The 24,767-nt window shown below is 46.3% G+C and overlaps 1 protein-coding gene across 2 annotated transcripts in view; it reads right to left on the reverse strand.

Annotated features, from left to right (window-relative positions):
* The window catches only part of LOC135211047 (putative inorganic phosphate cotransporter), a 70,910-nt gene that overhangs the window by 40,026 nt on the left and 6,117 nt on the right, over positions 1–24,767 (reverse strand). For both annotated transcript variants that reach the window (XR_010313607.1, XM_064244103.1), the window contains exons 6-7: positions 18,758–18,845; positions 18,400–18,620 (exon numbers count right to left, since the gene is read on the reverse strand). Coding sequence is in view for 1 of the 2 variants with exons in the window: in XM_064244103.1 (XP_064100173.1) it covers positions 18,400–18,620; positions 18,758–18,845 (309 nt within the window). In the remaining variant the exon portion in view is untranslated. The remainder of the gene's footprint in view (positions 1–18,399; positions 18,621–18,757; positions 18,846–24,767) is intronic.

Genomic DNA, 24,767 nt, shown 5'->3' on the forward strand with positions numbered 1-24,767 from the left:
GCCGAAACTTTGGCTGCACGGTCTCCCGAGGGAGAGCGTACACTCGGGATCTCCCCGCGAACGAGAGACCGAGCCGGAACCTGGCGTAGCGGCATCGCCGCTAGCACCAGGCGAGGAAGTACCAGAGCTAACCGATACTCCTCTGGTCCCCGTCTATCTCTTCCTTACGGAAGGGGAGACGGGCCCCGCTCCCGAAGGAGCAGGAGGACCAGCAGAAGGACCCCCCGTCCCACCGAGGTGGGACGGGCCCTTAGAAGTTCCCGAAGGAGACTTCTAGGGGGGGGAGGCAGCCTTCTTCTTCTTCGGCTTATGGGCCTTAGAAGTCGAAGGGAAGAGGCAGCAACAGACGAAGACGAAGATGACACCTTCCTCTTCTTCGTCAGCTCACGCAGGACAGTCGTCAGGTCCTCCATCCAGGCCGGAGTCGGGCCTATTGCCGAAGCAACACGGCCCGACTGCACCTGTCCGGAAGGACCTGGACTGGGGAAGACACACCATGGCAGGACCAGCATTGGACAGGCGCAGGACCAGGAGCGACAGGAACAGCAACCAGCTCAGGAGCGCAGGAACAGCGGCAGCGGTAAACACAGAAGGGACAGCCAAGCCAGTAGCGGGAACCACATCAGCGACAGGTACGGCAGGCCCAGCCATCGCCTCGTAGAATCATCGGCAGCCAGCCGGTGGTACTGGGCGGCCGGTCCAGGGGCGACCTGCTGGAACAGCGGAAGTCTGGGGCAGGCAACACGAAGAAAACAAAACACGGCGGCGGCATACCCGGGCCCTCCTCGGTACGGCGGCGACCGGCCCTAGAAGCGGCAGACGGCGTCACCGACACAGCATGGGAGTGTAGACCAGCGGGGGGAAGCAGCATAAGCGGCCGTGAAGGTTGTAGTGGAGACCACTCCAAGGTCACCGCCCCAGACCTCGCTAGACGCTGCAGCAGATCGTGGATGCTAGGCACGCCCTGCAGCCGCAGTGGCCCATACCTGTCCAAGGTCGTCTCCCACGGATGTAGCACCGCGGTAGCACAGACAGATTAGTAAGAGGGGTTCCCTCAAGCACGGGGGGGGAGACATGCCCCACCCCGAACGGAAGGAAGACCCCAAAAACAAAATACGAGGAAGCTGAGCGGGGGGGGGGCAGGAAAGAAGACGAAGAATCGGATACCAAGGGAGTCGCGGGAGAGCTTTCCGACGACTTCCTGGCAGACCTTCGCTTCCCCTACCCCCGCACAGCAGTGAAAAGTAATATGAAAATGAAACAGAATACTGCACTTGCGATTCACTTCATAGAACTTAAAGGGGGAAAAATCAATTCCCGGTAAGAGCGGAAACTTGATCCATAATAATATGATGCTAACATAAAATATATATGAAAATGAACAATACTGCACTTGCTATTTTCACTTTCACAGCAATAAATCGTAAGGATTAATTCCCGGGTAAGAGCGGAAATTGATCCAAAATTAAATTTGATGCAATTAATAAATGAAAATGAAAGAAAACTGCATTGCGAATCCACTTTCATGCATTCTATTCATACAAAAATAAGAGGCTCTTGCGAGCGCAATCAAGCTCTCGGCAACGAACGCACAGGGCAAAAATATAATGAAAAAGAGTACTTACATCTTTCAATTACACACTTTCGCCCAAAATACATGACTCGGCACGAGTGCGCCCGCCCTCGGCACCGAGACACAATTCAAGGGTTCAATTCATGAAAAGAGCGGAAATCGCCGTCTCTACGGCGATAGCTCCATGTTGATTCATAATTAAGTAATGAAAATGAAAACAGTGTACTTACAGTTTCATTTTCAAGTCAAACAAACCATAAAGGTAAAGACCCAATACAGCCGAATCCTTCTTAAAACCCACTCTCGAGTCAAGCGCTTGCAGCTCACTCACTCTTTTCGCAGTGGCGAGAACTATTAAGAAAATACATTTTCTAGTCAAGTCCCGGAAAGTAGCTTTATCGGGAGGTTCAAATCTCTCCGACATAAGATATTTGAGAACCACATCCAGATTCCAACTAGGGGAGGTGAGAGAAGTTCTTAATTTTTTGTAGTTTCAAATGATCTAATTAAATCATGCAGATCTTTGTCATTCTCTATTCAGGCCCCTATTCCTGAACACAGCTGATAACATGCTCCTATAACCTTTAATGTTGACACTGCCAGATGAGATTCTTCTCGTAAAAACAAAAGAAAATCAGCAATTTCGGTCACAGAGGTATCGGAGGAGGACAGCTTCTTCGCCTTACACCATCTACGGAAAACTTCCCACTTCGATTGGTATATCCGCATGGTTGAGGACCTTCTTGCTCCAGCAATTACTTTTGCCGCTTTGCGAGAAAAGCCTCTCGCTCTGACAAATCTTTCGATAGTCGAAAGGCAGTCAGAGCGAGAGCGTGGATATTCTTGTGATACCTCTCGAAGTGGGGTTGTTTGAGCAGATCTGTCCTTTCGGGAAGAGATCTGGGGAAGTCCACTATCCATCCTGTACCTCTGTGAACCATTCTCTTGCAGGCCAATAAGGAGCGATCAATGTCATCCTCATTCCCTCCGAGGACACAAACTTTCTCATTACTTCCCCCAGCATCTTGAATGGGGAAACACATAAGCGTCTATGCCCTTCCAATCCATGAGCATGGCATCTATGGATAGGGCTCTGGGATCGTCCCCCAACGAACAAAAGTTCTCCATCCTTCTGGATAGGAATGTTGCAAACAGGTCCACTTGAGGCTTCCCCCAAAGAGACCATAGTTGCTGGCAGACTTGTGAATGAAGGGTCCACTCTGTTGGAAGGACCTGGTTTTCCTGCTCAATCTGTCTGCTCTTATGTTCTTTCCTCCTTGAACGAACCTCGTCAGGAGTCGAATCCCTCTTTCTTCTGTCCATATCAACAGATCCCTTGCTAGTTGGTAAAGGGAGAAAGTGTGTGTCCCCCCTTGTTTTTTTATATAAGCCAGAGCCATGGTGTTGTCCGAGTTGACTTGGACCACCACGCCTCTGACTTCGTTCTCGAAAAACTGCAGTGCCAAGTGCAATGCTAAGAGTTCCTTTGCATTTATGTGCCAGGCCTTCTGTTCTTCTGTCCAACTGCCTGACACTTCCTTCGTCCCTAGTGTTGTTCCCCACCCCGTGTCCGAAGCGTCTGAGAACAACACTAGGTGAGGGTTCTGAAGGGACAAGGACACTCCTTCGTTTCTTCTCAGTGGTTCTAACCACCATCGTAAGTGGTTTTTGATACTCTCTCCTATGGGAAAGGTATCCAATAGATCTCCCTTTCTTCTGTTCCAACTCCTTCTTAGATGGAACTGCAAGGGTCTCATATTCAGCCTCCCTAGAGAGAAGAACTGCTCCAGCGAGGAAAGAGTGCCCAGAAGACTGAGCCATTCCCTCGCTGAGCTTCGTTCCTTCTCTAGGAAGACCGAGATTTTTTCCAACCCTTTCGAGATTCTTTCCTGGGATGGATACGCTCGAAAACCCTGAGAATCCATCCGAATCCCCAGATAGACGATAGTCTGACTGGGGATTGTGTGAGACTTCTCGAGGTTTACGAGCAATCCGAGAGATCTGGTCAATTGAAGAGCTATCTCCAAGTCCTCCAAGCACTTTTGTTTTGTCTGCACTCTTATAAGCCAATGTCTAAGGAAGAGATATCCTCACCCCCTTCAGATGTAGCCATCTTGCTACGTTCCTCATCAACCTGTCTAAACACCTGAGAGCCGTCGAGAGGCCGAAACACAAAGTCCTGAACTGATAAATCCTTCCCTGCACCATGAATCGAAGATATTTCTTCGACGAATGATGCAGGGGGACGTGAAAGTACGCATCTTGTAGGTCGAGGGAGACCATCCAATCTCCTGGACGGAGAGCAGAGAGAACCGAGTTGGATGTCTCCATGGAGAACTTTGTCTTCTCCACGAAGCGATTCAATGCACTCACGTCCAGGACCGGCCTCCACCCCCCCGAGGCTTTCAGCACCAAAAATAGGCGATTGTAAAAACCTCGGGAGTGCGGATCCTGTACTACCTCGATGGCCTCCTTCTCCAACATTTGCTGCACCAACCCAAGAAGGATCTCTCTCTTTACAGGGTCTTTGTATCTCGCTGACAGCTCCCTCGGTGTCCTCGTCAATGGTCTGTTCTTTCTGAAGGGGATGAGGTATCCTTTCCTTAGAACTTGCAGGGACCAAGAATTGCTTTCATTGAAGCAGCCCATGCTTCCGAGAATCCCAGAAGTCTGGCCCCTACTGGTGATTGGAGGACTGGAATCTCATTTAGCGTTCTTCTTTGGAATTCTGATGGAAGGAAATGCCTTCCTCTTTTCTCTCCGCCTCTCTTCCTTGGGGCTCGGCTAAAAGTTCTACCTCGAAAGGGCTGTTGGGCAGGTCTTTGACTCCTCTTCGAGGGACAGAAGCAGCTGGTCTAGGCTTCTTAGCAGAGTGTACCAGCAAATCCTGTGTTGCCTTCTCAGTAAGCGTATGGGAAATGTCCTTTACCAACTGAGAAGGAAACAGCTGTTTTAGACAGAGGGGCGTATAAAAGAGAAGCCCTCTGTACTGCAGAGACTGCTTTGGTAAGAAATGAACCAAAGACAGACCTCTTCTTTAATACTCCTGTCCCGAACAAGGATACCACTTCAGCTGATCCGTCCTGCACTGCCTTATCCATACATGCCAAAACACTATGCAAGACTGGTTCCAAAAACTGAGGGTCTTGCATCTTCTTGGCCAAAGCCCCAAGGGACCAATCTAGGAAGTTAAAAACTTCCAAGACATGGAATACTCCCTTGAGGAGATGGTCCATTTCAGACATTGTCCAGCTTGTTTTGGCCGATGGAAGTGCATGTCTCCTTGCCGAATCCACCAAGGTCGAGAAATTATCCGCTTCAGCGATGAGGGAAGAGAAAGTCCCGTAGATTCTCCTGTGCTATACCAAATCCCTCTCTTTCCTGATAGCCTGGGAGGGGGACAGGTAAACACAGTCTTCCCCGCCTCCTCCTTGGTTTTAAGCCAATTTCCGACCGACTGCAAAGCCCTCTTCATTGAAATGGTCGGTTGCATCTTCAAGAAAGAGGAAGACTTCGCAGCCTTCGTACTTGAAAATAAAGACCGAGGAGAAGGGAGGGGCAGCAGGACTCAGAGACTCTCCAAATTCTTTTAACAAGAGGGCTGTTAATGTCTATAATCTGTAAGACCTGCCCCCTTGTTTCTTCAGAGTCCGAGACATCCTCCAATTCCGTTTGAGTTTTATTCGGAGAAGAGTGTGCGACCAGAGGACTCCTCTCTCGGGAATGTAAAGGGCTTGTAGCAACACCGACTGCAACCTGACAAGGGCTACGGCCGCCTGTGCGGCACCTTGAGTCCCTGCCAGGAGAAGGCCGATGTTGTTCTTTTACCTTAAGGCTTTCCTGACAAGGACGACGGTGTCGCCTGTACCAGGAGAAGTCCTTAAATGTTGTTCCCTTTTTTCATGATCAATTCCTTCCCGACAGGGGCTACGATCGCCTGTGCGACACCTAGAGACCCTGTCAGGGGAAAAATGTTATTTTCATGATAAAATAAATTTTTGAACATACTCACCTGGTAGTTATATATATAGCTTACGTCCCTGACGTCACGGCAGAATTTCAAACTCGCGGCAATCGCCGATTGGGTAGTCAGGTGCACCACCTGTGCGCCCTCTACCAGGTACGTAGCACCATACCAACTATTCCTCAGATCTTCCATGCCCATAGTTTCTAGAGGGAGGAGGTGGGAATTTAATTATATATAACTACCAGTGAGTATGTTCAAAATTTGATTTTATCATGAAAATAACATTTTCAAACATCTAACTCACCTGGTAGTTATATATATAGCTGATTAACACCTTTGGTGGAGGGTCAGAAACAGCTATCATCGTTGGAATTGACATAAGTGTTAATAAAAACAAACTTACGGGTTCGTACCTGTTAAGGAAGCTGACTTAATGATATCCTGTCTCATTGTGTCTGCTTTCCTTATGAGGTCCAGCGATCCACCCAGGGGGCTGAAGACCTTTTGGAGACTGTCAACCGGTCAAACCTCTATGTGACTAGACTCCCTACAATACTCTTGTTCCGGGCACTACTAAAGAACAAGTTGATCACCTGACTAAAGATCAATGATTGTGGAAGACTGCATCCAGTCTCCACAAACAACCATAACTTTTTCAATAGTTCCAAGAGAAGAAAAAGAGTATTGGATTATGGTTTTAAGGGGTAGACCCTTTTCCCACTACTGAAAGAGCTGCTACAAACGGACCCAGTGGGTGTAGCAGTCTTCATACAAAGTTTTGCACTTGCGTAAGATAGTGCGACGCAAAAACTGACTTGCTCCTCCAGAATGTGCGTCCAAGGATATTCTGAAGAGATCTATTTTGTTTAAATGCTACGAGGTTGCTACAGCTCTAACCTCGTGAGTCTTAACTTTAAGTAGCTTCATATCTGCTTCAGTACATGCTGAATGCGCTTCCCTAATTAATTGCCTTATAAAAAAGGATAGCGCATTCTTCGACATTTGCAGAGAGGGTTTCTTGACCGAACACCAAAGCCCTTCTGAAGTGCCACGTATTTGTCTCGTTCTCTCCAAGTAATGCCTCAGAGACCTTACCGGACAAAGAACTCTCTCTACTTCCTCACCCGTGAGATCCGAGAGGTTCGGAATTTCGAATGACTTGGGCCAGGGTTGAGAGGGGGCGTTCGTTTTTGGCTAGGAATCCCAACTGTAGCGAGCAGATGGCTTTGCCCTGTCTGAAACCTACAGTTTTGCTGAAGGCATGGATTTCGCTGACCCTCTTTGCTGTTGCTAGGCTAATCAGGAAGAGAGTTTTCATGGTGAGGTCCTTAAGGGATGTTTCCTGTAAGGGTTCGAACCTGTCACTCATGAGAAACTTGAGGACTACATCCAAATTCCAAGATGTTTGAGGATTGTATTCTTTCCTTAGTTGTCTCGAAGGATCTAAGAAGATCTTGTAGATCCTTATTATCAGATAGATTAAGGTTTCTATGCCTGAAGACAGCTGCTAGCATGCTCCTATAACCCTTGATAGTAGAAGCAGAAAAGTTACGTCTCTTCTTGAGGTATAGCAGAAAATCTGCTATCTGAGTCACAGAGGTACTGGAAGAGGAAATAGAGTTGTCCCTGCACCATCCTCTAAAAGTTCTCCCACTTCGATTGGTATACCTTAATGGTTGAAGACCTCCTTGCTCTTGCAATTGCACCTCGCTGCCTCCCCCTCGAAAATCCTCTACTCTTGTGATTTTTCGATAGTCTGAAGGCAGTTAGCTGAAGAGCTTGGAGGTTTTGGTGATACCTTTCCAAGTGGGGCTGTTTGAGTAGATCTACTCTTAACGGAAGGCTTCTTGGTGTCCACCATCCATTCCAGTACCTCTGTGAACCATTCTCTTGTCGGCCAGAAGGGTGCCACTAGAGTCATCCTGGTTCCTTCGTGAGCCACAAACTTTTGTAACACTCTGTGTACCACTTTGAATGGGGGAAAGGCGTACACGTCTAGATGTGTCCAATTCAGAAGGAACGCATCTATGGTGGATTGCTTCGGGGTCTGGGACTGGAGAACAGTAAGTCTCCATCCGTCTTGTCTGCGCTGTTTGCAAAGAGATCTATGCAAGGGCGCCCCAGATTCGCCATAGACTCTTGCAAACTTCCTGATGGAGAGTCCATTCTGTTGTCAAGACTTGATGTTTTCTGCTCAGGATGTCTGCTCTCACATTCTTTTCTCCCTGAATGAAGCGTGTTACCAGAATCACGTTTTTTTCCTTTTGTCCAGAGGAGCAGTTCTCTTGCTGCTCTGTACAGAGAGACTGAGTGAGTCCCGCCTTGTTTGCTGATGTAGGCCAATGCCGTTGTGTTGTCGGAGTTGACCTGTACCACCTTGTTCCGGACTACGCTCTCTAATTCCTTGAGAGCTAGGAAAACTGCAGTCAATTCTTTCAGATTGATGTGGAACTTTACTTGCTCCTTGTTCCAGAAGCCCGAGACTTCTAACTTCCCAGTGTTGCTCCCCAGCCCGAGTCCGAGGCGTCGGAAAACAACTACTCTAGGTCTGGGTTCCTCTGCTCTAGGGAGAGGCCTTCCTGGAGCTTGACGGGATCGTTCCACCACTGTAGATAGTGTTTCATGTCGTTCGAAACAGGAATACACATTGACTCTAGTGTCTTCTTCTTGTCCCAATGCTGATTTAGATGAAACTGCAGAGGGCGTAGGTTCAGTCTTCCCAAGGAGACAAACTGTTCTAGCGAGGAAAAGGTCCCCAGCAGACTCATCCACTCCCTCGCAGAGCACTTCTGTTTCTTTAGGAAGTTTCTTATTTTCTCTAAAGCTTGTTCCGTTCTCAATGTGGACGGAAAAGCCCGAAAACCTGACTCTGAATCCTCATCCCCAAGTACAAGATTTCCTGGGATGGGATCAGTTGGGATTTCTGGTGGTTTATCAGAAGGCCTAGGTCTTCTGATAATCGAATTGTTTTCTGAAGATTCTCCAGACAGTTGGCGTAGGAATGGGCTCTGAGGAGCCAATCGTCCAGATACAATGAGGCTCTGATGCGTTTCTTGTGTAGCATTGCTGCTACGTTGCTCATAAGTTTTGTGAAATTTGAGGTGCGGTATTTAGACCGAAACAAAGAGCTCGGAATTGAAATGTTTCTGTCTTGTAAACAAATCTTAGGTACTTTCTGGAGTTTGGGTGGATCGGGACGTGAAAATAAGCATCCTGGAGATCCAACGAAACCATCCAGTCGTCTCGTCTGACTGCAGCAAGAACTGATTTCGTTGTCTCCATAGTGAATTTTGTTTTCTTCACGAAAAAATTCAGAAACTCACGTCCAAAATCGGTCTCCATCCGCCCGAGTTTCTTGGGGACCAGGAATAATCGATTGTAAAACCCCGGAGATTCCAGGTTCTGACTCTTTCTATTGCTTCCTTCTGAATTAGCATAGAAACCTCTTGTGTATCGCTAGAGTCTTGGACTCCTCTCTGTACTTGGCTGACAGATCGATCGTCTTTCTGCTAAGGGGGGTTTTTTTCCAGAAAGGGATCTTGTATCCTTCTTTGAGAAGCTGAATAGACCAAGGATCTGCTCCCTTTTTCTCCCATGTTTGCCAGAAATTTTTGAAGTCTGGCTCCTACCACTGTCTGAAGAAGAACTTTGTCAGACTTTATTACTTCCTCCTCTGAAGCCTCTTTTCTTGGAGTTTTTTGTAATAGGTCTTGCATTCCCTCTCCTGAGGGATCTACCTCGAAAGGGCCGAGAACTACGTGGTAGAGGAGTGGTTTCTTTAAGTTTCTGTCCTGCAAAACTTGACGAACAACTCTCCTTGCTGCTTTAGTCATCAGATTCTTGGTGTCGCTTTTTGAGTCAGAGCTGAGGATACTTCTTTTACCAAACTATGCGGAAAAAGATGAGTCGAAAGGGGAGCGAAAAGCAGTTCCGCTCTCTGAGTGAGCGTTACTCCACTCGAAAGAAAAGAACAAAATTGGGCCCTTTTCTTCAAGATTCCAGCTGAGAAAAGGGCTGCTAGCTCGTTCGACCCGTCTCGAAGCGCTTTGTCAATGCATGACATAAGGTGAACGAGTTCTTTCCGTTTTGGTTAGACTTTCAAGTTTTTTCAAGTTTTTCTTTCCCAAACGAACCCAGAGTCCAGTCTAGGAAGTTAAAGACTTCGAAGGCTCTAAAAATCCCTTTGAGGAGGTGGTCCATTTCAGAGGAAGACCAAAACACTTTCGTCTTCCCCATGGCCGTCCGACGAGAAGAGTCCACAAGACTAGAGAAGTCCCCATGGGAAGAAGCTGGAACTCCCAAACCTAGGACTTCTCCAGTGTCGTACCAGATGCTGGATCTGGAAGCTAATCTGGCCGGAGGAAATGAGAAAGCTGTTTTTCCCTGGTCTTTCTTAGAGTCCATCCATTCCTTCATTAATTTCAAGGCTCTTTTCGAAGAGCGCGATAATACCATCTTCGTAAAGTCGGATTCTTTAGAAGCCTTCCCTAAAGTGAACTCTGAAGGTGGAGAACGAGGGGCAGCTGGCACAAAACTTTCTGGAAAAAGTTCCGCAAAACTTTCATAAGCCTTTTAAGATCTGCTGAAGGTTGTAGATCTGTTTGATATTCTTCCTCGGAAACGACTTGCATCTGATCAAAAGGAGAATGGGGGATGTCTTCATTCCTTTCTTCTGATGAGACACAACTGATGTAGCGATGTCATGTTGCGTTTTTGCATCCTGCTGTCCAGTTTCTTGATGCCTGGAGTCTTGTCGTCCAGTACCTTGATGCCTGGTGTCCTGGCGTCCTGTCTCATGACGATTTTCGTCCTGGCGTCTTGCTTCAAGACGTTTTTTTTCGTCTGGCGTCTTGCTTCAAGACGTTTTTCGTCCTTGCGTCTTGCTTCAAGACGTTTTTCGTCCTGCGTCTTGCTTCAAGACGTTTTTTCGTCCTGGTGTCTTCCTTCAAGACTTCTTTCGTCCTGGCGTCTTGCTTCAAGACGCTTATCGTCCTGCTGTCTTGCTTCAAGATGTTTTTCATCCTGGCGTCTTGCTTTAAAACGTTTTTCGTCCTGGCGTTTAACAGTAAGAGTAGCAGGTTGATATGACTGCATAAGAGAGGAGAGTTTCTGCTTAAAATCTTGCAGTACGGAAAACTGTGGAGCTTCTTGCTGCTGGGGGGAACAGACTAGAGAAGTTGCAAAGTCAATCTCTCTCTCTTCATTCTGTTCGTCTTGAGATGAAAGGCCTGAAGAACGCCAATCCGAAGGAGGAGCAGGAGCATGCACTGAAGGCATCCAATCGTCCGATGCTTCCTTTACTCCTATCAAAGACGACGGCCGCCTGTGCGGTATCTTACGTCTTATATTGGTAGGAGAGCAAACATCGGAGACGAAAGAGAAGCGAACAGGAGTTGTAGCACGCACCGAAAGTCTCCCTTCGTCCGATCCTGTTCCTTACTTCCTGCCAAAGACGACGGCCGCTTGTGCGACATCATGCGTCTTGATTTGGCAGGAGAGCAAGCATCGGAATCGAAAGAGAAACGATCCGGAGTTGCAGTTTGCACCGAAGGTTTCCCCCTTTCCAATATTTCCTTGCCTCCTACCAAAGACGATGGTCGCCTGTGCGACGTCTTACGTCTTAATTTGGTAGGAGAGCAAATATCGGAACCTGAAGGGAAGCGCTCGGGGCTGCTCCAATGACTACATCCTGGACGCTCTTGACGTATATCGTCCTGGCGTCCAGTATCAAGACGCTCGGCGTCCTGGGATTTCCTTTTAATGGGTCTGGATTTAGAAGTCTGACGCCAGCCCCGTCTGGGTACTGCGTCGTCAGAAGACGAAGAAAACACTTTAACCTCGCCTTTCCTATAGCGAGGGTGAGCGTCCTGGGGATCGTCTACAGGTACGCTCGAGGGGACGACCGCTCGGGAGCTAAAACCTCTCGCCTCCCTTCGTCGGTCGACTTTCCTTCTCACAGGGGTTGGTGAGCTTGGAAGAGGTCTAGGACTAGGAGCACGACAAGTCCGAGCGGCCGCACCCTCCACTGCACTTGCACTAATTTCACTATTCACTTTAATATCTCTCATATTAGACCATAATTTATCCCTGTCTTGTGCCAGGGATTCTACCCGTTGACCAAGGGCTTGAATGGCCGTCATCATGTCCTGTAATGATGGACTTTTACCTGTTTCTGAAACTGGATTTGGTAATGATACAACAGGAGGAGGATCAATAGGATTATCGAGGGATAGAGAACTATCTATTCCTTGACTGTCTATGGAGGAGAGAGACAAGGTCTTCTTCGCTCTCCTTATCCTATCCTTCTCTAATTTACGCACATAGCGGTAATATTCAATCCATTCAGTCTCAGGCAAGCCTACACATTCATCACATCTATCACCTATCTCACAAACTTTTCCTCTGCATTTACTACAAATAGAATGAGGATCTAAAGAGGATTTAGCAAGTCTAGTCTTGCAACCTTTCACACACATTCTCAAACTTGAAGCAGAATCAGACATGATGAGAAATCAAAAAGAGAGATCAAAAACAAGCAAAGGTCAAACCAACAATATCGAAACGAAATCAAAATCCAATCAAGCGAAGCCAAAGCCAAAGTGGGTACTTCACCAAACCAAATAATCTGCAAAAGACACCGGGACTATAACGAGCGAAGTTCCAACGATGTCACCGTAGCGGCGGCAGGGAAGATCTGAGGAATAGTTGGTATGGTGCTACGTACCTGGTAGAGGGCGCACAGGTGGTGCACCTGACTACCCAATCGGCGATTGCCGCGAGTTTTGAAATTCTGCCGTGACGTCAGGGACGTAAGCTATATATATAACTACCAGGTGAGTTAGATGTTTGAAATTGATCTTGAGAAAAATCCCAAAGAGGAGCCTCCAAGTCCGCTTCAAACTCCGATAACTCATCCAAATTGTATTCTGGATTGTAAAAATCCTTGCGCCTGCCTTCAGACGCTCTAGGCGCTTTACGTCTTGTTTCAGCAGCTTCAGGCTTTCCAGGCGCCTTGCGCCTCCATTCAAACGCTTCAGGCTCTTCAGGCGCTTCGCGCCTCGTTTCAGGCGCCTCAGGCTCTTTAGGCGCTTTGCTTCTTCTTTCAGGCGCTTCAGGCTCTCTAGGCGCTTTGCTTTTCCTTTGAGGTTCTTCAGGCTCTCCAGGCGCTCTACATTTCCTTTCAGGCACTCTAGGCCCTCCAGGAGTTAAATATTTCCTTTCAGCCACTTCAGGCTTTTCAGGCGCCTTGCGCCTCATTTCCATTACTTGAGGAGCTTTACGCCTCATTTCAGGCGCTCCAGGCACTTTTTGCCTCGCCACAAGAGTTCCAGGATCTTCAGTCACTTTGCGCCTCACTTCAGGCGCTTCAGGACGCTTCAGACGCTTCAGGCGCTTTGCGCCTCATTTCAGGAGTTCGTCCGATTTCGGGAGTTCCAAATTTACTCCTCGATTCGAACATCTCATGTGCTTTCCTTCTAATAGGAGGTTCAGGTATATTCCTATATATATCGTCTCGCCTTGACAGCGTTTTGCGCTTGACAGTAGCCCGACGTCTGGCTGGCACCAGGCTTCTGGCAGGCGCCTCGTCCGAGCTCTCAGAGAGTTCTAAAGGACGGGATCTTTTGATCGGGAGAAATCTATCCTTCCTTCTAGGAGGATCAGATTTAAGAACTCCTACTAGCGAAGATATCTGTTTCTGCATATCCTCCAACATCTTCGTAGCTACGTCCCTCTTTCCAATTTCCGATGCAGGAGAAGGAACTTCTGAATACACCTCCTTCCTCCTCTTTTCCGGAGGATATTCTTCCGGAAATTCTTCAGGGCTTGAGTAAAATGAAAGAGACTTCCAAGATCTCTTCGAAGGTCTCGACAATCTATCTGAACTCCATCCTTTTTTAGATGAGGAATCAGACGAAGAAAAACACTGTTTAAGGACGTCTTTCCAACGACTATCCTTGGCAGCCCGACGTAACTACGGATCTGCCGAGGGGACGCCTGACCGGTGGGGATTCTCTGAAACCTCCCTGCGGCTTTCGACATTTCTTCTCCACTGGGCTTGGGAGCTTGAAAGAGGTCTAGGCCTGGGAGCGAGACAGAGCCGATCAGACGCACCCTCCACTTCACTGGGAACACTTTCACTGCACTTACCTTCCAGTTCTTTCATTTTTTGTTCCATATGCTTAAGCGAAGCACTCAGACTCGCAATTTCAGATGTTGAGCTTGCCGAGTCCGATAATCGGGAAGGTAAAGCTGCATGGGAGGAAACAATAGGGTTAGCAATAGGCAATAGTCCGCTAACTGGCTCGTTAGAGACCGACCTACTTACACTTATGGAAGAGGCTTTTCTAGCCCTATCTCTCTCCAACTTTCTTAGGTAGGAATCAAGCAACTTCCATTCCTCCTCATTCAAATCCTTGCACTCATCACATGTATTCAATTGCGAGCATACATTCCCTCTACAATTTTTACAAGTGGTGTGAGGATCCACCGAAGCTTTCGGTAGTCTCACAAAACAATTCTCATTCACACACACTCTGAACGAAATCGACAGACATTATGAGAAATTCCAAATCCAAATCCAAAAAACAGTCCACAATAGCATATGCCAAACCAAAGATCCACTACGTCACCAAATAGCAGTCCAAAAGATCAACGGCGTAATGAAATTTGAAAATCAAGTCAGGAGGAACTAGCAAACGATGTTACTAGTACCGCGACAGAGAAAAATCTGGCTTAAAACAGTAATAGTTCCTATTCCTGCCACCCAGCGGCAGGCGGCGGGATCACCTGACCTACCTGTAGTGTGTGCCGCGAAATTTGAATTTCTGTCGGGGACGACAGAGTCTATAGCTAAGTATATATCTGACAGGGAAGTTGAATGTACGAAACTATTTTTTTGTAGCCGCTGTGAGTTCCCAGGGCTTCAAAATACAGACTAATCAATTAAAAAGAATTCTCTTATAGATGATCTCTGCCATAATCCTGCCTCTTGGCACAGAGATACAAAGAGAGCTCCATCTCCTGTCCTACAACACCTACCTCAGCTCTCTACTTCTCACTATACAGATGTAGCCAAAGCACAAGTTGGCTGTCTTCATCACACACAGGTCTGTCCAACAATTCACTAAACAAAAGTTTATAACTCATATTGAGAAACCATATTACTTCCCAAGAGTTGGTACCGAAATAAAATGAGGAAAAGACAGTTTTGCCATCTTTTTACTTAAATTAAGCATAGTATTGTAATAAAGTTCTTTTTCCTATCTATACCATAGAGATATGGACTGATAACTATTCACTACATTCTGTATTTTCTGTTACCTTGTGTTACTTCTTTCAAATAAACACCATATTCTTTGGAAACCTGAATTTCAAGTCAATGGCCCCTGTGAGCTTGTGTCATGTGAATAGGGTTCATCTTCTGAATAATAATACCTGGTATGTGTATTACCAGACAGAAGACAAAATAACTCTTCCATACAACCTCAAGAGATGTCTTTGGAAGCCTTATGCTATCAGTAAATTCACTGCCCTAATACAACATAAAGACATTTAGTACTATAATATTCTAGAAGCTACTGGCACCAAAAAAATTTGGTAAATTTGGAAAACAAATATAACATTACTTTGTTTATTCAAAAAGTTTATACAGAAATATGCCTGCTACGTATGAAAGCCCATTTTACTATCATGCTCTCAATTAGTCCAGGACACATTTGTTATCTCTATCAGAGTAGAGTATCTGTATAATATTAAGAATTCTATTCATGAAGAAATGCAGCAATTGATTTGCTTATGAAATTGAGGCTGTTAAACCAAGACTGAGGCATTTTCAGCCATTCAGTGCTCATGACAAGGCACAGATAGTTGGAGTGGTTGGTCAAAAAGGAATATGAAATAAACTAAATGAACTAATTTCAACTAAAGGTGGTACTGGAAGAAAACCCCACAGTTGCACTAATAATCAACAGTAAAAGAGGATGGACAGCAAGAGTGATGAAAAGAAGACGAATCCTTACAGGTAGGCCACAGTAAGTTGCTGTTGATGAGACCTTTAGCAAACGAAGACCTATTGTGTCTGGGGTCCCACTGAGTATTGTTCTCCCACAGAGTAGTGTTCTTGGTCCACTGTTATTTTTAGTGTATACAAGTGATATGGTTGTTGGCCTCAAAAACAAGATTGTTCAGTATGCCAATGATGAAACACTTGTGGGTGTAGTCAAGTCACCACTTATGAGAAATGAAACTGACCTTAGTCTCCGTAGTTAACTGGCTCGGGCAGCTGAAGTATATACTTCACACCCATGAGATACTTTTAGATAAAAAGGGGGTTTTGTACAAATTTCAAGTACCTCATGAGCTGCACCTCAAAATGTATGTGCAAACACTAAAAAATATTTATAATCCCAAGATTATTGTATTTTCAGCCTCTTCAGATGACACCAGGGTCAACTTGAGGTGAAGCATTTAACTCAGAAATCTGGCTTCTTTGCAGGAAATATGCTGACCTCTTGAGAATATGTCCAGGTCTGGATGCATTATAAGTTTGTGACAATAATGAAAGATTACTCTTCCACTTGTTGAAAATCCGAAGCAATTTAAATCTGTCACTATTAGCTACAATTTCCTTTCTATTATGGCAATTATTACCCTAGAAAAAACAGAAAGGTCATCCACAAAGTGTGTGAAGCATATCATGGAGGTCACAGAAGAAATACCATTTATTGCAAATGTAAATACAGTAGTACCTTAGGATACGAAATTAATCCGTTCCGAAGTGGCCTTCGTAACCTGATTTTTTTGCATCTTGAACCACATTTTACCTGTAAATTGCCTAATTCATTCCAAGCCCTACAAAAACACCCCAGTAAATTTTATAATAAAGCTAAATTGACCAATAAACAATGAAATACAACAATTTGGGCCATTCAATAACTAACTTAAACTACATATACTACTAATATGTACTACATACCTGTAAATAAAGTGTATTAGTGTACATGGTACAAGAAATACTGTACGTACATACGTATGTAGTAAAATGTGGAAACTTACCTTTTGAGTGAGGCGATCTCCGAAAGTGGCGACAGAGGAGGAGGACAAATGGCAGAAAACATGAACACTTAACTTTACGAAACACATTAAAAAATGACAGGAAACATTAACACTAAACTTTACGAAACACATTAACAAATGGCAGAAAACATTAACACTTAACTTTACAAAAAACTTAAACTTAAATTTCTTTTTTTTTCGTCTTTTTTATTTTTACATTTTTTTTTACTTTTTTATACTTCGCATTTTTTACAAAATTTCAATTTTTTCACCACTGAATGGATGCCAGTCCATTTACGAAATTTATTAAACCAGCCCCGAGAAGCCTTGAAGTCTGGGGTTGGCGTCGATGTCCCTTCTCCTCCTTCGTCTTCGGCCTGGGCAATCAAATCGCCGAAAATAGCGCTGGCCTTCTGGCAGATTGCCGTCTCGGTTATCGTATCGCCAGCGATTTCTTTGTCCTCAATCCATACAAGAAGCAGCCTCTCTATCTCATCATACACGTGGCTCCTCTTGTTGGACAAAATAGTCACACCCTTGGAAGGTGTAGCTGCTTTGATGGCTTTCCTCTGCTTAAGGATGGTGCCTATCGTCGATGGATTTCAGCCGTATTCCTTAGCGATCACACTCAACCGCATGCAAGCCTCATACTTCTTGATAATCTCCATTTTTGTCTCCATAGAAAGTATTCTTTTCTTTCCGTGAACTTCAGCAACTTTCTTGGGACCCATGACTATACGTAATTAAGTTATGTACTAATTAAGTTCTCACACAACACGATAAAGTACAAAGCAAAATCACTAACACGAATTTTCGTTAACAAACGAAATCGTATATGAACAAATGTATTCCGTGTGCTTACGATAACGATGCTGCTACAGAGTGACCGAAGAACGCCTTTACATAGATGCACGATGGGAGAGACGCTGACCAAGAGGAGAGCAGGATCTTACAGCAGTGACTAGCAACAGGAACCAATAGGAGAGCGGGAGGATGGTGGCGAGTCTACTCAGTTGGCAGCACGCGAGTTTCAAAATTGTTCTCGGTGGTCCGGGCGAATCTTGGGACTTTACAGTAACAACCTTTCGTAACCTAAATTATTTTCGTATGCAGAGGCAAAAAAAATCTTCGTATTTGCTTTCATAACTTGAATTTTTCGTAAGTTGGGACTTTCGTATGTCGAGGTTCCACTGTTGCTCCTTCTTGTGCAATAATTTTATTATAGATTTAGCCTGTACCTAAAGATGTTTCAATCTACATGGTAGTAGATATGTACTTGTACCCTAAGTTCATTGCATAATCCAAATACTACGGCATATCCGCAGAGATAAAGTCTTATGGAAAAATACCCAGTTAGATTATGTTTTAGGTACTGGGAAAAAGAAAGTTTAAAGCTGAACATACTATGCTACCAGTTACTGTTAAATGAAAACTTTAAAATTGTAAAAGAGCACACAACAGAAGCTGGAGTTGTTCTCTTAAAAACTTACATTTACAGACACATCAACTGTTACCTATAAATTAATTCTAATCGTGCAAATCTTGCTTAAGAGAATAAACAAAACAAAACAAAAGTTATGAAAGGAAGGTTAGGTTTCTATTCTATCCAAAAACTTTAAATAGCCTCCTTATACATAATCTTCACGAACAATATTTCAGTATCTCATACAAATGAAAGAATTTTCAATTAACTCTAATATTATCAAAGCAAGCAAAATGGTGTAAAATGTGAATCAGTGAGTCTAATAAGACATTTACCAGAGATAAATTCAAAAAGAAAAAGGAAAAAATATCCTATTCTTACTTTATTATTTCTATGATCCCCAATGCCTTGCTTAATGAACAACTTTTCTGCTGTGGATATAGTTGGGTGTTGGTCAGGTGAATCATATACATTTTTAAACCAAAACCATCCCCAAACTATGGCAAGGCTTCCAGAAACGTAAAATACAGCAGGCCAGCCCCAAATTGACTGTGACAGCCATCCGCTAACTGATAATGTAACAACAGTTCCGAACTGGCACCCTGAAAATAAAAAACCCAAAAGTTACAACAAAGATGTCCTTGAATACTGTATACAGTAGAGTATAAAATTCATATAATTTACACATCTGAAAAGTCTTGAGATAATGACTGACTGAAAAAAATGTCTGTGGTCTCACCTCCACATATTCGAGCCAATGAACGGGCCCTCTCCTGAGGAGGAATCCAAAATGATACCATCACATTCATAGCTGGGAAAGTAACACCCTGGAATGAAGAAAATATGTTATTGTTATAATACAATTAAGTTTGTTCATACTTACCTGGCAGATATATATATAGCTGTATTTTCTGAAGTCCGATAGAATTTCAAAACTCGCGGCACACGCAGTGGGCGGCCAGGTGGTAGTACCCATTCCCGCCATTTTCTATTCATATTTTATCAATGCCACTGTCTCCTGAGGGGAGGAGGATGGGCACTTTAATTATATATATCTGCCAGGTAAGTATGAACAAACTTAATTGTACTATAACAATAACATTTTGTTCATGCAACTTACCTGACAGATATATATATAGCTGAATCCCACCTTCGGATGGTGGGAAGAGACAGAATAGGATTTGTAGGAAACTAAATTAAGTAGATGATGTACATCTTGGTTCCTCACCTGTTAGCAAAGCAGACTCTGTGATTACTGTCACTTAAGCCTGCTTCTGCTCAATCAGAGTTGCCAGCCACAGGTAGTGCTGGTGCGCTCTGGATGCTCTGTCAACAGGGGTGTGACCTCAATGTGACAAGACCATCGAGCCATACATAAGAGGGCTATGAAGCAACTGACCACCACCTGACCAACTAGACCAAAAATCCACTGAAAGTTAATCTAAAGAATGGGAGATCTTCACACAAGGTCTCACCAACAACCAAAAACACAAAACATATTAAAACTAACCTAACACCTAAGGGATAGGGAAAGAGCTACCTCCAGCCCCCAAGACTGTCTGCAGAAACGTATGGTCCAAGAGAACTACAGTCCTCGTAAATCGTTCTCACATCTCTTAAGTAATGTGAGGCGAATACAGAATTGCTCCTCCAAAAGGTGCCATCAAGGATGTCCTTGATTGACATATTCTTTTGGAAGGCAAGAGAGGTAGCGACAGCTCTGACCTCGTGAGCTTTCACTCGCAAGAGGCTCAAATCAGTCTTCTGGCAAGATGAATGAGCCTTTTTAATGACGTCCCTCAGAAAGAAAGCCACAGCATTCTTTGACAAAGGTAATTCCGGTCTCTTCACAGAGCACCAGAGATTACCTGAGGGACCTCGTACCTCCTTCGTTCTATGAACATAGAACTTGAGAGCCCTAACAGGGCACAGGACTCTCTCTGGTTCTTGGCCCACCAGACTCGACATACCCTTAATCTCGAAGCTTTTTGGTCAAGGGTTAGACGGGTTCTCATTTTTAGCCAAGAAAGTTGGACTCAAAGAGCAGACAGCGTTGTCTCCTTTGAAGCCCACTAGGCTACTAAAAGCTTGGATTTCGCTAACTCTCTTCGCCGTCGCCAGAAAAGTTAGGAAAAGAGCCTTCGTTGTTAAGTTCCGAAGAGACGCTGTGTGAAGCGGTTCAAACGGACTTGACATCAATAGTCTAAGAACCACGTCAAGGTTCCATGAAGGCGGCCTTGCCTGAGGAATCCTCGTAGTCTCGAACGATTTCAAGAGGTCGTGAAGATCCCTGTTGTCAGAGAGGTCCAGGCCTCTGTGCCTAAAAACTGCTGACAACATGCTCTTGTATCCCTTGATGGTCGGGACTGCCAATTTCTGCACGTTTCTTAAGAAAAGTAGAAAATCAGCTATCTGGCTCACAGAGGTTGTGGAAGAGGAAACTCCCTCCTTTCTACACCATGCCCTGAAGGAAGCCCACTTCGATTGGTAGACAGCTCTTGTAGAGGCTCTTCTTGCATTTGCGATTGCTTTCGCAGCTGTTTTCGAAAAACCTCTCGCTCTGGCCAACTTTTTGATAGTCTGAACGCAGTCAGACCCAGAGCGGAGAGGTTTTGGTGATACCTTTCGAAGTGAGGCTGTTTGAGTAGATCTTTCCTCCAGGGCAACGTCCTTGGAAAGTCTACAAGGAAAGACATGACCTCTGTGAACCATTCTCTCGCTGGACACATCGGGGCGATCAGGGTCATCCTTGTCCCTTCTGACGCCGCAAACTTCCTCATGACTTCCCCCATGATCTTGAATGGTGGGAAGGCATAAAGGTCTAGGCCCGTCCAACTCCAGAGCAATGCATCCACCGCGATTGCTCCTGGATCTAGGACCGGGGAGCAATACAGAGGAAGCCTCTTCGTCCTCGACGTCACGAACAGGTCGACCAGAGGACGTCCCCACAACTTCCAAAGCTCCTGACACACGTCTCAATGCAAGATCCACTCTGTCGGCAGAATTTGGTCCTGTCGACTGAGAAGGTCCGCCCTGACGTTCTGCACTCCTGCGATGAATCTCGTCAGGATCATGACCTTTCTCACCTTTGCCCACAGCAGAATCTCCTTTGCTAGGTGAAACAGCGTCCGGGAGTGTGTTCCTCCCTGATTCTTCAAATATGCGAGGGCTGTGGTGTTGTCCGAATTGACTTGTAAAACTTTGTTTGTCAATTTCTCTTCGAAGAACTGCAGCGACAGGAAGATCGCTGCCAGTTCCTTGACATTGATGTGCCAGACTGACTGTTCCCCTCTCCAGGAGCCTGACACTTCTTCCCCTCCTAGTGTTGCTCCCCAGCCCGAAATGGAAGCGTCTGAAAACAACACTAGGTCGGGGCTCAGAAGATTTAGGGATAAGCCCTCCTGTAACTTTTGAGGATCGAGCCACCATCTTAGATGGCTTTTTCACCGACTCTGAGATCTTCAAGATCACATTGAGATCGTCCTTGGCCTTCCATTCGTCCGCAAGGAAAAACTGGAGAGGCCTGAGGTGCAGTCTTCCCAAGGAAACAAACCTTTCCAGCAAGGAAATGGTGCCCAGCAGACTCATCCATTCCCTCGCCGAGCAAGTCTCTTTCCCTAAGAAGGCTGAGATTTTCTCTAAGCCTAGCCGCTGACGTTCCTGGGACGGAAACGCCCGAAAAGCCACTGAATCCATCTGAATCCCCAGATACACGATGGACTGTGTCGGGGTCAGATGTGACTTTTTGAGGTTGACAAGAAGTCCCAGGGACTTCGCTAAGGCTAATGTTAACTGAAGGTCCTTCAGACATTTCTCCTTCGACGACGCTCTGACAAGCCAATCGCCGAGGTAAAGGGAAACTCTTATCCCTAAAGAGTGTAGCCACCTCGCCACATTCTTCATGATGACGGTAAAAACCATCGGAGCCGTGCTCAAGCCGAAACAAAGGGCTTTGAACTGCCATACTTTGTTGCCTAAAACGAATCTTAGGTATTTTCTTGAAAGGAGGTGGATTGGAACGTGAAAGTACGCATCCTGCAGGTCTAAGGACACCATCCAGTCGCCCGGTCTCAAGGCTCCTAGAACAGACTGAGGTGTCTCCATCTTGAATTTGATCTTTTCTACAAAAAGATTGAGCCTGCTTACGTCTAGGACTGGACGCCAACCCGATGACTGCTTCGGTACCAGGAAAATCCTGTTGTAAAATCCTGGAGACCACAGGTCCACGACCTGCTCCACCGCTCTTTTTTCGATCATTTGATCTAATAGATCGAACAAAATCCGTTTCTTCTCTCCCTGATATGACGGAGAAAGGTCTCTGGGAGTCGTGGAAAGAGGAGGAGGATCCAAAAAGGGAATCTTGTAACCCTGCTCCACGTCTTGAGGGACCAAGGGTCCGTATCTCTCTCTCTCCATGCTCCCGCAAAAAACTTCAGTCTGGCTCCGACTGGTGTCTGAAGGACATAATCTTCATTTTGATGGCTTGGGCTTGAAGGAAGCTCTTCCTCTTGCAAGCCCTCTCCCTCGAAGAGCTGCTCTCGAGGGAGGAGCCCCACGAAAGGGTTTAACCTTCTCAGGAGGTCGAACAAATGATGACGTGGAAGGAACTGCTGGACGTCTCGAGGACTGAGCTAAAAGGTCCTGCGTAGCTTTTTCCTGCAAGCTACTTGCTAGGTCCTTGACCAAAGTCTGGGGGAAGAGATGGTTCGTAAGAGGTGAAAAGAGCAGTTCCGCTTTCTGAGCGGGTGTAACTGATCTAGCTGTGAAGTTACACAGCAGAGCTCTCTTCTTAAGGAATGCAGTTCCAAAGTGAGAAACAAGCTCTTCAGAACCATCCCTGACGGCCTTGTCCATGCACGAGAGCACGCTGGACAGCTCCCCTAAACTGAGCGAGTCCGGGCTTCTAGATTGCAGATCTAGAACTCCCAAGCACCAGTCCAAAAAGTTGAAGACTTCGAGAGTCCATAGCAGTCCTTTTAAGTGATGATCGGTCTCCGTAGGAGTCCAAGACACCTTGGCTGTGGATAAAAGGGACCGCCTCTGGGAATCTACTAAACTAGAGAAGTCCCCTTGAGCTGACGAAGGGATCTTCACTCCCACGTCTCCCTTGGTCTCGTACCAAACGCCCCCTTTTCCACTGAGTCTAGAGGGAGGAAGGGCGAAAGTTGACTTGCCCTGACCCTTCCTTTGATCCATCCAGTCCTGGAGTTTCTTGAAGGCCTCTTGGTGGACAGCGAAGTCTTCATTTCCACGAACTCCGGGGTCTTACACAACTTGGAAGACGACAACTGCGAGGGAGGAGACCTGGGAGCTGCAGGCTGAAACTTGTCCCTGAAAGACGAGCGTAACAGCCGCACAAGAACCTTGTAGTCCGAGACGGACGAAACAGAAGAAGGTTCCTCTTCCACCGAGTCCGCCGGACTACTCAACTCTCCTTCTTCCCTAAGAGGAATAGGAGACCGCCCCTCCGGAGAGGGCGTACGTCCAGCGGGTCTGGCCTTGATCAAAGACCCCCGCTGCTTAGAAGCAGAAGCCTCATCTAGGCTAATGTCCTTCCGACAAACCTTACTGCTTGAAGGAGGCAGAGCGTCTTGACGGCGCTGAGCGTCCTTAGAGACGACCAAGACTGCCTTACTTCGAACCGAAGCGTCCTTACGCTTCTTACACAAGCGAACAGAATTCGAAGCTAAAGCGTCTTTCCGAACGCTAACGAACTCCTTATAAGGAGACACGTCACTACGAGCGTCCATACGAGCGTCCTGCTGCACGTCCTCTTCCTGCTCGGCGTCCTCCGAAGCGTCCTGGAAAGTGTCCTGAGCCTCCTCTTGAGCGTCTCGGCGAGCAGCCTGCCCATGACGTCGAGAGGGAACGAAAGCGTCCTGACGACCAGCTTTCTTAGCAGGCGAACGAGATCGGCGATTAACCGAAGGAGACGCAATCGGAGAAAGAGACGAACGCGGAGAGGGAGAAGGAGACTGCTTCGTCCTCTTGACAGGCAGCCTGACGTCCTTCCTCCGCTTAGGCTCGACTGCTGCTGGGCGAGTCCTCTAAGCCATCAGAGAAGATAACTCGTCCTGAAGGGACAAAGGGATGTTCTTCGTAGGCGAAGAACCAACAGAAGGAGCAGGACTGAGCCTGCGAGAAGACGAGGGGCGAGGGGACGCCTCCTTCCTTCTCACAGGTACAGCTACCTGCTTCTCCAAAGCGCAACCATAGCGCATCTCAGCGTCATCACCGGATGACATCTTACCTCTCTTCTGAGGCAGAAAGGCGTCATACGCATCCAGAGAAGAGCGCAAAGAAACTGGAGATATAGGACGTGAAGCGTCCTCACAACGAAAAGTCCTTTTCAGAGGACGCCTCGGAGGACGAAAAACAGTCCTTAAGGATACACGCCCGTGCACGCTCCTTGGCAGCCTGGGAACTTGCAACATGGTCTGCCGAAGGAACGCCAGATCGGTGGGGAGCCCCCGTAACCCTCTTGCGGCTTTCGACATATCCACTCCCTGAGTCCTGGGAGTCCGATAGCGGTCTAGGCCTAGAGGCATTATGGGGCCGATCTGACGCCCCCTCCACAACACTAGGGGCACGATCACACACTTTCACAGAGCCAGTTTCTAAGGCCAACACTTTTGATTCAAGAGTACGCAACGACTCCAAAATCAGAGAAAGGGCATTACCTTCTCCAGACACAGAATCAGGGCCCGAAGGCAACATCACAGGTTTAGGAGATACAAATTCTACAGTGT

Source organism: Macrobrachium nipponense, chromosome 4 (assembly GCF_015104395.2).
Source record: "Macrobrachium nipponense isolate FS-2020 chromosome 4, ASM1510439v2, whole genome shotgun sequence".
Classification (NCBI taxonomy): Eukaryota; Metazoa; Arthropoda; class Malacostraca; order Decapoda; family Palaemonidae; genus Macrobrachium; species Macrobrachium nipponense.